Genomic DNA, 11,827 nt, shown 5'->3' with positions numbered 1-11,827 from the left:
GCACAGCCGACGATCGCGAAAGGGAAACCCCTCTTCAAACTCATCAGCCAGATCCACCTGCGATCCCCACGAGTTCATTCTCCTCCGTGCCTCAGCAGCGGCGGGGCCTGACCCGCGGGGAGCAGACGGCTGCCCCTCCTTCCTCGAAAAGAGAGACAGACGAGAGCGGCGCTTTTTCATTGAAAAACGCTTGCAGTGAACGCAGATTGCCCCCTCGAGGACATCGCGTGCGTGCTCTTCGCCCAAACAAAAGACGCAAAGATCATGTGTGTCATCAGGTGTCAAATAACGAAGACACGGATCCACACATCTCCTAAACGTCTTGCTAGTGCTCTCCATAATAAGGGAAGAAAGATCGCTCTTACCACAGAAATGCACGCTTCAAACAAAACAGTCACTGAAGACGAAGAAGAGGATGACGTGTTCTCCCGGCGCCCATTTATACTATAGTCGCACCGGTAGTGACGTCATAGGCTGTCGCTGGCCAACATGTTGTTGGTGTTTTTTTAATGTATGCTTCAGACACAGGTCACGTCGAGGCGTTCCCCATAGCGACCCCTAGAGGACGCAGTTCGAAGTTCCCATGAAAGGGAACCACTGATTTAAACAAAGTATAGAATTTTACTATTACCCATTTCTAGGTTATTGGCTATAAAATTGAAATAAATAAACCTCAGCATGGGGGCGTCGTCGAGGCGTCCCCCATAGCGACCCCTAGAGGACGCAGTTCGAAGATCCCTTGAAAGGGAAAGGGACATGCGAGGCGTGATTGTAGGGCACTAAGAGGTCAGATACAGAGAAAACTATGTGTGCAGCCACAGCGGCAAGAAAACAGGAAGCAGCAATCAGGCCCCATATATCCTACTACAGGGGTAGGCAACGTCAGTCCTGGAGTGCCGATGTCCTATCCCATTTTAATATGTAGAGAAAGATGCCATTTTTAGATTTATTCGGAGACTTCTGGAAACCTGTTTGGAATTTTTTTTTTTTTTTTCGTTTTTTTTTTCAGGGTTTGAGCTAAACTCTGCAGGACATCGGCACTCCAGGACCGACATTGCCTACCCCTGTTCTACTACATGGCACACTAAGCAAGAATAGGGATGCCTACAGAGTGATGTCAGTTCCGATTTATCTATGATGACCCTCACTTTCTCAAATCACGGTGAAGATTTACATTTCACATTGAATGTACATGGTCAACCACAAACGTTTCTCCTTGATACAGGAGCAGAGAGGTCTTCAGTGACCTCTAATCATTATGAGGGTCCTCTTTCTAATCAGGTAATTAACTCTGGGAATTTCAGAACTGACATTGAGTGCCCTTTGACGCCCCCTTTGGAAGTAAGAGCTCCTGGATTCAAACATTTTTTCATAAATTTACAATCATACCAGGGGCTACACAATTTATTGGGGCGAGGTATGATGCATAAATTGAATATGGACATCAAAGTTACTGATAGACAGGTAGTGCTTTTCTTCCTATCCAGCCTGCAAGCTTCAGTAAATCCTTTCCCTACATGGGAAGAACCCAGTGAACCACAGCCAATCACACACAAGCCTGACCCACCACGAATGATGGAAACCATGGTTAACCCATTATTGTGGTCACAATACAAGGATGACACAGGTTTCATAGATATGGAACCTTATAAAGCAAAGCTTAAGACCAGTCTACATCAAACAATAACCATTATCTAAGGCTAAGGAAGATGGTATTAAACCTTTGATTGACAATTTTGTCCGGCAGGGTGTTCTTGTACCAACACATTCGCCATACAACACGCCCATAAATCCTGTGGCCAAGGCAGAAGAGAAAACATGCCGTTCGACCCAGGATTTAAGGGCCATAAATCAATTAATAACACCATTAGCAACCATTGTGCCAGATGTTCCAATTGTCATCAATTCTATACCATGTACGCATAAGTACTTCTCTGTCATTGATCTTTGTGCAGCCTTTTTCTCCATACCTGTACATCCAGACACTCAGCCACTCTTAGCTTTTACTTTCAAAGGACAACAATATCAGTTGACGCGCCTTGCACAGGGCTACGTGGACTCCCCCGCAGTTTTCTCAGCAGCAGTCCAGAGGACACTAGCCAAAATGATGGACTTGCCCTCCACTGTCTGTGTACTCCAGTACGCAGATGACATCATGGTCTCAGCAGAGAAAAAAAAGACTGTGAAAAAGCCTCTGTCATCGTCTGCAACGTGCTTGCGCAGGCCAGATTCAAAGCCACTAAAGAGAAGCTCCAGTGGGTCCAAGCCTAACGTGACGTACCTGGGACACATAATAATGCCAGGTCTGCGGGCGATTTCAACAGACAGGGTCCAGATGATTAGGAAAATCAAGTCCCCACAAACTGTGCAGCAGCTCCAAAGCTTTCTGGAACTAGTGAACTACTGCAGATCCTGGGTACCTGACTGTGCTATTCATGACAGGCACCTGAGAAACTTGATTGATCACAAAGCTTTGCCTAATACACCATTACACTGGACTGATGAGGCTGAAGTACACTTCAATGCACTGAAGCAAGCCATCACTACGGCTCCAGCCCTTGGCCTGCCTGACTATAGAAAGGTGTTCCACCTGCACGCCCAGGAGACGGAGGTAGTGGCCATTGGCGTCCTGTTGCAGCAAAATGGTCCCACTTATAGACCAGTAGCATACCTATCTAAGAAACTAGACAATGTAGCTTCAGGTATGCCAGCATGCCTTCATGCTGTGGCTGCAGCTGCTCTGATTGTACAGATGGTGGAGAAAATAGTTCTGTCACACTGTACACGTCACACCAAGTAGAAGCTATCCGACATAATATGCAGGCACAACACATGACAGCGTAACGGCGCTCGGGTTAGGAGGCAATCCTGCTGGCCACCAAAAATCTTACCATCCAACCAACAGCAACCATTAACCCTGCTCTATTAGGTGTTTTGGGCATGGCTGACATGGCAAATCACACCACAGATCATGATTTTATTATTGAACTAACTACTACTTCTTCCAGGGCCGATCTTTTGGAATTGAAAATGGATGGATGGGCGGAACACATATATGTTGATGGTTCATGCTCAAAACCTTTTGATGGTGTCTACCTTTGTGGGTATGCTGTAGGGGTGGGCGCTATACCGGTATGAAAGTGACTACCGGTATTATGTTGTTCCATGATATGGATTTTGCTATACCGTGGATACCGTTATATATTCATGAATTCCAATTCTGCATTTATATTGTTTTGTTCAATTTGGTATGCTTTGCAAATTTTAACACAAATGACGATAAAGAGTCGAGGCTGAACGTTTTTGTCCTCTGTGTGCAACGCTGTACTACACAGGCATTAGTAATCAAACACAGAGCATCGTAACAGACCAAATTAATTGAGCACAAATCGCCTGCTCCAGTGGTTCCCAAACTGGGGGTCGCGGCAAGGCTGAGGGATAGTGTACAGTCAGCAGATTATTTTGAAAAAAAAACCTCTGCAGGGTGATAAAGACTAAACTGCATAATTTTACCGCTTATCATGTGGCCACTAGGCATGGGCCGATTACCGGTTTCAAGGTATACTGCGATCTGGATGTTCTGGACTTGCACAAACTGCGTTGCAATGCAATCGTTTTCCAAAATGTCATTTATGTGAAAATATGACGTCTGTAAACGCCCGTTAACACAGGCCAGAGACGTTGAAGACGGACGCACAGAGAAAAATACTGCACGAACTATTGGAAGAAAATCCTCAATATTGATATGGGGGTTTATATGAATATGTTTCTGAGGGGAACTGACTGTCTTCAGTAAAGTTTACGTGGTATTTTCTTTTCATCTCGTCTTTGTATAGTTCCTATTAAAGCAGTGTTTCAGTGCAGTGCTGCTTTGTTTACAGCGGTAATCAAGCAAACGCCGTCTGTGGTGTCCCAGAAGCACCTCCTGCTGTCAGAGAGTGAATCTGCATCTCACTTCAAATTGGGTTATTATTAAATCAAATTATGTATATGAAATTATATAACTAAATTATATGAAATTATATAAATGATATGTATATGAATTATATAACTGTATTAAATAAAATTAACTGTAATTACAGATTTAGGTTAAATAAAGATGTCAGTCTTTATTTTTTTTATTTTTAGGAAAAAAAAAAAAAAAAAGATTAATAAACAAATTCAATTGTTCATAATATTCTGTATGTTGCTCAAAAACAAAATATATTGTGTTCAGCGGAAAAAGTTTTTTTTTTTTTTTTTACCCAGTCATTTAAAAATAACACATTTTAGAGCTGTAACGACAATACCGTGATATTTTTGCTTAAGGTTATCATACCGTCAAAATCTCATACTGGCCCATGCCTAGCGGCCACTTGCCTGATAAGTAAATAATTGAGCGCAAAATATTAATTTGACATATTTTAATTACCTCAACTCGCAGTACCCGCTTGAGCGCTCCGTTATCAGTTGTAGCATTAGAAATATAAATGAACGATGCATGGTTCTGCTCTAAGCATGAAAGTTACAAGTCTGTGAAAGGACTTCCAGTGCCAGGTAAACGTGAAGCAGATTATGAATATACTTAAGATTAAAATACCAAAACAATGTGTCTACACCATAGACTGTATAAAAACGGTCTACACCAGACGCGAGCGGCGCGATTTGACAAAAGCAAATAGAACCCAGTGATGTTCTCTGCTGTGGATACGACGCGAGACAAATCCATGACCGTAAACTGATGTCCCTTTCTATTTCTGACGAAGTCCAGCGCTCTGACACAAAGGACCATTTCAAATATTCATAAGAGAATCGTGAAAAAATAAATTTCCTCAAAAATATGAAGCAGCACAAATGTTTACAACATTGATAATAATCAGAAATGGTTACTGAGCAGCAAATCAGCATATTAGAATGATTTCTGAAGGATCATGTGACACTGAAGACTGGAGTAATGAATGGCTGCTGAAAATTCAGCTTTGATCACAGGAATACAGTAGCCTATATGTTAAAACATTCAAATAGATAATTTAAATTGACAATATTACAGTGTTTACTGTATTTTTTAATAAATAAATGTAGCCTTGGTGAGCATAAGAGACTTTCCAAAAAAAAAAAAAAAAGAGGGGTTGGGGGTGGGGGTTCTTGAAAATATTTTTCTCTACAAAAGGGGGGCCCGGCAGAAAAAGTTTGGGAACCACTGTCCTACTCAAACACACAATATTTAATTTAATTTAATTCATACAGGCCTACCTCAAGTTGCATGTTTGCACTTTTTGAGAAAAACAATGGCACAAAAAAAAAAAAAAGATTTTCAGGTCTATGTCCAATCCCTCACTTTTTCTAGTTATATAAGGTTAAAATGTTTTGCCTGTATTTTTTTTCCCTCATATCACAATATAATATCGATATCGCCTGGACAGTATAAAATATCGTGATACGAATTTTAGCTCGTATCGCCCACCCCTAGTATGCTGTGGTGTTAGATACTGGAGAAGTAATAGAGGCTTTTGCTTTGGATTATAATTCTGCTCAAGCTGCTGAATTAGTAGCGTTAATACGAGCATGTGAGCTGATGGCCAGAAGCGTTCCAAAGTGTAAAAGAGGATTGCTAAGACTTTGGTTAAGATTTTAACTAAGAAAATAATTCTTAACTTTATTCTTAAGTTAGAAAATAAGAAGAAAATAGCAGCTAAGAATAATTTTACTCTTAAGAATAATTTGTGAATTTGACCCCAGAAGAGAAACTGATCATGCCTGCCTACCTGGAGGTTTCCTCCACCGACACTCTCCCATCTCAGAAACTCCCCACGCACTGAGTAAACTGCAGCTCGCAGCTCGATGTTAGTGTTCTGAAAGTGAGAGGAAGGTTTCTGAAAATGACTACATGTATGCTTCTGCTTACAATATGTTGAGATGTCAAAACTGTTTACCTTCTGTGTCCCTTTAAAGCTGAATCCAACAGGAAGTGGCTCATTCTGTAGAATCCGTGATGCCAACCCAAGCTGGTCTCCATAGTAGAGCCAAGGCAGGTTTGTTCTCCTAGAGTCACAAATGAGGCTGAGGATCTATGATGGTCACAAATACAAGTAAACTGGCGTCTTCTGGCCATTAGTTGTGAACTTAAATACTTTACAGATAGACAGGAGACACTTCCTAAGAATATTATGTAATATCAGATCAAATCAGGTCTACCCACATCCCTTCTCAGTCAGGAAGCAATTTATCTTGAATGAGTCACACTGTATTTAATTATATAACAGATACAATTTATCTCCTATGGTTATTTCAAATAGCCTGGGGTTCAAATCTAGGGCCCCGCTGCCCTTCTGAAGACAGGTATAAAGCACAGTCAGCTGATCATTATGGCAAAATAGAATTTTAAGATCTGCACTGAGCTAATTAAATTATTTAAAGGGGTCCAATAGTCAACAGTGAAGTACTATATAGTATTTGTATGTGTGTTACCAGTAGGAGATGTCCTGGCTGCTGCCCTGAGCAGCTCTATAGACTGTGTTGTAGAGGCCACAGGCATCATTGTTGATGGTGCTAGAGGAGTGCATGTTCATCACACACATGTTGCCCAGAGACTGACATGCTGTCCGGTTTGAGAACAACTACAGAACAAAATGAGCAAAACTTAAATATGTTTTGAAGCACAGCATGACATGTAAACATTTAAAACAGATGTGCATTTGTGCATTTGTGTAGAAATTTACCAAACAGGCAGCTGCTGAAGAATACATAAAGCTTGAAAACCATAACGATGTGACGGAAAGGGCCTGTGTAACACAAATACATTCCACTTTAAAACAACAAACCCCAGCATGTCAACATAAGTACACAAATACAATTCATGATGTTAACTTTGAATTCTCACCAGTTGGCCAAAGATTACATTTGAGGAAACTGACGCAGGCAGACTGTTTGGAGGGAAGCACATCCCACCTGCCTGTAAACAGAGCAATGCAATCATCACTATCAATGCATCACATAAACACATACATACACTACCGGTCAAAAGTTTGGAATATACATTTGCCCGACCAATGTAAATGTAAACAAATGCACCAAATATCTGAGATTCTCACCTGTATGTTTGAAGTCCCGCAAACACAAGACTGAGATGAGTTGATGAAGGAATCCTCACATCTCACACACCTAAAAATACACATATCCAAACAAAATGAATCACAAAGATCAACATGACAAATCCAGTGGCATTGATGGGAACGGCAGCATTACCTGTTGCCTGTCATATCTGGGGCAGAAAAAGCAGGCTCTGTTGCATTACACGCCTCACATTGCGCTTCATTTAAAGGATTCCCATTCCATTCTCTCTCCACTGACCAATACAGACAAACAATTCTGTTCCAATTACCCAAATGGTGCATATTTGAGTGATTATTGTAGAGAAAAAAAAATAGCCTACATTTGAATCATGTTTATTTATATACAACTAAAATTAAAAGCACTTACCCAGCACACTACCCTTAGGACACTGACATTTGCCGTTATCCCCTACACTTCCAGGACAATGGATACATCCATACCCATCCTGGGTGACCCCCTATGAATGAGAGTAATCACATTATTGTACAATAGTATTAGTATTCTTAATATCATTAATACAGCAACATATGAGAGCTTAAATTTATAATCAAAATTCAATACAGAACCTGATTAGCATCAGGACACTGCTGGCACGTGATGGACGCCCCATTACTGACCAGCACCCTGAAACCAGTCTGACACTCACATGCCAGTCCTATATGGCAAAAATACACATAAACATACAAGCTGGTTTACAATTAAGTATATTATAAAAGTTCCATCTTTAATAATGACATCCATTTTAAACATGTATTTGTTTAGTATGGTGTTATGTGCAGCTGCAAATGCAGCACATTTTATTAGCCAGCGTGCAGCTGATTTTCTCGCAAGATGCATACTCTATGTTAAATTAACCAATTAACCAATATGACAATATATCAGTAAATGACTGCTGTTCAGTGTACAGCTTCAATCATCTTCAGGTTAGGTTGGTCAAAACAAAGCAAACTAATCCGTGCACGCGCTCGCGTACCTGATTTGCTGTTGACTTGATTCGGCCCGCATTTCACACAAGACAAGCTCGAAATATCAAAATAACTTTCCACACCACAATCCGTAGGCTGCTGAAAAGTTATAGAAAACTGCTGGCAGGAAAAACCGTTCGGTTTTAACAGGAATATGATGGAGAAACTGCACACAATTGCTCTCAGCGTCACCGTCGCCATGGTGCAGATGACGTACCTATTCCTGTTTACGCTCAGAGTGCGTGCAGCGTGCGCGCGCTCTTAAAAGTCTCTGCAAGAGGAAGTTGAGTGTTTCCCGCCGGACGCCTGAGCAGTGCTGGTTGCAGGTTACCGCGTGGTTTCTCTGACAAAAAAAGTATTGTGCAGAGAAGCATTTGCATTGAGATATACGTTTAAGAGAAAAACAAACGGTAAGTAAGGCTCCGAGGACGCATTCGTATTGATTGTTTTGCTAGAAGGGGATTTTTTGTCCTCTATGAAAGTTTTGAACAAAGAGAAAACAGCAGTTTGTACAGTGGATTTTTTTTTAATTGTGACACTTAAATTTCAGAAACTGATTTGAAAGTTTGGTTTTTGCCTTTGTAACAGATCCCATTGGTTTGTAAGAAGAATTTGACCATGACAATAGTGGTTCTGCGTTTGCAAGGTTTAAACACAGAGGCGGGATCTGAAGACATCCGAAGATTTTTCCATGGCTTGCACATACCTGAGGGTGGTGTTCATATCACTGGTGGCGAGATGGGAGAAGCTTTCATTATTTTTAATTCAGAGAGAGAAGGCCAACTAGCCATGCGCTACTCTGGAAAACTCCTCAGAGGCTCTTCTGTTTCATTACATATTAGCAGTCTGGCAGAGCTCAAGAGAAAAATGGAGTCGAGATTAAAGAAACCAAAGTCCACAGCAGTGGAGACTAAAATAGTGCCATCATCCCCCCCTGACACCAACAGAGCTCTTTTGCTTAGTCTAATGACTGCCATTCAAGGACTGCCTTCAAACGACAAAGTGGATCAATGCCAAACGCCTGAAAATTTCAACCAAAATGTTCCAGAAACACATAAATGGTCCTCAACTGACAACCAAACAAATACAGATTCTCAGCATAATCTAACTCCTGACATGGCATCTAAGGAGCAGAAAAGCAAAGGAGAAAACCTCAATTCCTGTAAGCCAGGCTACCTTCGGCTTTATGGATTTCCTGACTCTGTTGCCAAGCAAGAGATCTACCAGTTCCTACTGGGACTCTCAGTGTTGGAGGCCATCACGAAAGTTCGATTGCAACTGGGCTGGTGCTGTCTGGTGAAGTTGGCCAGTTTTGCAGATGCTGAGGAGGGGCTGAAATACAGCCACAGAAAATTCAAAGAATACAATGTTGAGGTCAGACTTGCCCATGAGAAGATGTGGACTGATGCTGTCGAGCAATCCAAAAATTGCATGCAAAACATCAAACCTCACACTTTCTCAGAGCAAAGGGAAGTTAACACAGAAAGAAATGCAATGAGAGGTTTCTCAACCAAAAGAAGTGCAGAGGAACAGCCCTCACCTGGATCTCCAAAAAAATACTGCCGAAACTTTCCGTCCCCTCAAACGGAACGTTGTGTTATTGTCAATAATCTTTCAAGGAATATAACCAAGACGGAGATCAAGACGATTTTTGGATGTTATGCAATCCCAAACTATAGAATTAAACATTTATTAAACAAGTGGGGAGAGAGGACAAGCACTGCGTTCGTTACCTTTGAGCATGCAGAAGACTATGTCTCAGCTCTGAACATGAATGGTACAACTGTTGGCTTAACGAACATTGAAGTGTCACCCATAACTAAAGAAGAAATATTTGCTATACTCAGCAGAAACAGATGTGCTAAAGTCTGGAGGCCACCACGTTATGGAAACGCACATTTAACCATGTCATGTGTATATGCACGCAACTTTCCTGCATATGTCAGGAAAGAAGAGGTGAGAGACTTTTTCATGCGCTTTAACATCTGTGAAGATGCAATCGTATTGCTTGTGGACAGCCAGGGCAATGGTGTCGGGGAAGCCATCGTGCAGTTCGAATGTGAGGAAATCGCCAAACAGGCCCAGAGTCTCCATGGGAAGTATTTCATGGGAGCAAAAATTCTACTCACTTGTATCACACGTCAACAGAGGGAGAAGATCCTTGGTAAATGGTGAACAGGAGATGAGATGTTCTCAGCACCTTCAGTTCAGACACCAGCAGTGGTGTAAACGAGGACAACTAATTCATTTGAAGATCCAGCAAAAGCTTTATCATAACAAATGCTCTATCATTAGCTCCGTGAGCTGTACATAAACTTTTTCAAGCAATGTGCTCAAGCGATATTATGGGTACAACAATTGAAGATGCCCAGTAAAGATTTTGAGTACCACTTGGAAGGAGTATACCTAAAAAAGACCTCAGTTTTTCATACAATGGTTGCCAAACTATCAAGGACTGGTCCAAGTGAATAAATAATACCTGTATACTTTCAACACCAGCTGAATTACATTATATTGCACTTTTTCCTTTGTTGTAGCTGCTGAACATGCAACTTATTGGCTTAAATTAAAAATAGATATATCACAGATGTCTTGCATATTAATATTTAGTTATTTGTTTTGCTGTATGTATTTCAATAGAAGTAATATGTTACAAGGCATTCAAACTGGTCAAATGTTTTTGACTGTATTTGATCCAGTGTTTTGATTTGGCATCTGTATATGCATTCCTGTTTGGAAAAAAAACTAAAACCATTTTGAGTTGTTTCTGATGTCTTAGTGACTGGATAAACTTGTTTTTCATTTGACGTGTAAATTGGATGTTATATTAAACTTGATAGAAATGTCACTTACAATCTCAATGCAATGTTTCAGTCTCAAATTTTTCTGTCAATATAAAAAAAAAAGAAATTTGCATTCCAAGATGCATATCAAGTGTAGGGGATATACAGTTTAAGACCCAAGGACCAGGTAAGATGAATTAAAGGGGTCATATGATGTGATTTAAAATTTTCCTTTCTCTTTGGAGTGTTACAAGCTCTTGGTGCATAAAGAAGATCTGTAAAGTTGCAAACACTAAAGTCTCAAAACCAAAGAGATATTCTTTATAAAAGTTAAGAGTTAACCACGCCTACCTAAAACGGCTCGTTCTAACACGCCCCCACATACCTACGTCACGATCTGGGAACATTTGCATAACGCCTCAAATGTTCACGCAGAGAAAGAAGGCGTAACTTTTATTCTCACTGTATAGAGGAGAAACAGTAATGTACAGTATGTGGAAAATAATGTTTTTTTTTTTTTTACTTTAAACCGCATAAACACATTTCATTACACCAAATACACAAAATAATGTTCTTTTTAGCAGCATCATATGACCCCTTTAAGACCAGGAGTCATAGATGCAATCAATTGAAGAAAATAGTTTGCAGTTTCATCAGCAGAAGTCAACTTCAATACTTGCGAGTTCGTAGGCCGCTCTGCGTACATTCTCAATACAGCAGTATACTCCAACAGAACTATGGTAAAAATTATTCTGATTGGTTAAATCATGGAAAAACATGTAGAATCTTAACAGATAGATTTACACAGGGCCTAAAACTAACTTTTTGCCACACCTGCCAATGGCCGGTGACATAATAAAATTTACCGGCCAAACTTTTTTTTACCGGCCATGAAACTCTTTTTGCAAAACCAGGCAGTTATTTGCCTACTACTACAATGACTAAACATTTTTACAATATTTTTAATTTGTCCAGCTGGTGCATTTT

The 11,827-nt window shown here is 40.5% G+C and overlaps 2 protein-coding genes across 3 annotated transcripts in view; one reads left to right on the top strand and one right to left on the bottom strand.

Annotated features, from left to right (window-relative positions):
• The window catches only part of LOC107657728 (meckelin-like), a 59,217-nt gene that overhangs the window by 10,741 nt on the left and 36,649 nt on the right, over positions 1-11,827 (bottom strand). For both annotated transcript variants that reach the window (XM_016445954.1, XM_016445955.1), the window contains exons 12-20: positions 7,659-7,747; positions 7,459-7,549; positions 7,225-7,324; positions 7,071-7,140; positions 6,860-6,931; positions 6,699-6,761; positions 6,448-6,596; positions 5,913-6,021; positions 5,745-5,831 (exon numbers count right to left, since the gene is read on the bottom strand). In XM_016445954.1, the coding sequence (XP_016301440.1) occupies positions 5,745-5,831; positions 5,913-6,021; positions 6,448-6,596; positions 6,699-6,761; positions 6,860-6,931; positions 7,071-7,140; positions 7,225-7,324; positions 7,459-7,549; positions 7,659-7,747 (830 nt within the window). The remainder of the gene's footprint in view (positions 1-5,744; positions 5,832-5,912; positions 6,022-6,447; positions 6,597-6,698; positions 6,762-6,859; positions 6,932-7,070; positions 7,141-7,224; positions 7,325-7,458; positions 7,550-7,658; positions 7,748-11,827) is intronic.
• Positions 8,071-10,471, top strand: LOC107657732 (RNA-binding protein 12B-like). Its single transcript, XM_016445960.1, has 2 exons — positions 8,071-8,467; positions 8,646-10,471. Exon 2 carries the CDS (start codon positions 8,676-8,678, stop codon positions 10,230-10,232), a length of 1,557 nt encoding a protein of 518 aa, XP_016301446.1. The 5' UTR covers positions 8,071-8,467; positions 8,646-8,675; the 3' UTR covers positions 10,233-10,471.

Source organism: Sinocyclocheilus anshuiensis, unplaced genomic scaffold, assembly GCF_001515605.1.
Source record: "Sinocyclocheilus anshuiensis isolate Anshui unplaced genomic scaffold, SAMN03320099.WGS_v1.1 scaffold43, whole genome shotgun sequence".
Classification (NCBI taxonomy): Eukaryota; Metazoa; Chordata; class Actinopteri; order Cypriniformes; family Cyprinidae; genus Sinocyclocheilus; species Sinocyclocheilus anshuiensis.
The sequence above is the reverse complement of the archived record's forward strand: the minus strand, read 5'-3'. Positions and strand labels throughout refer to the sequence as shown.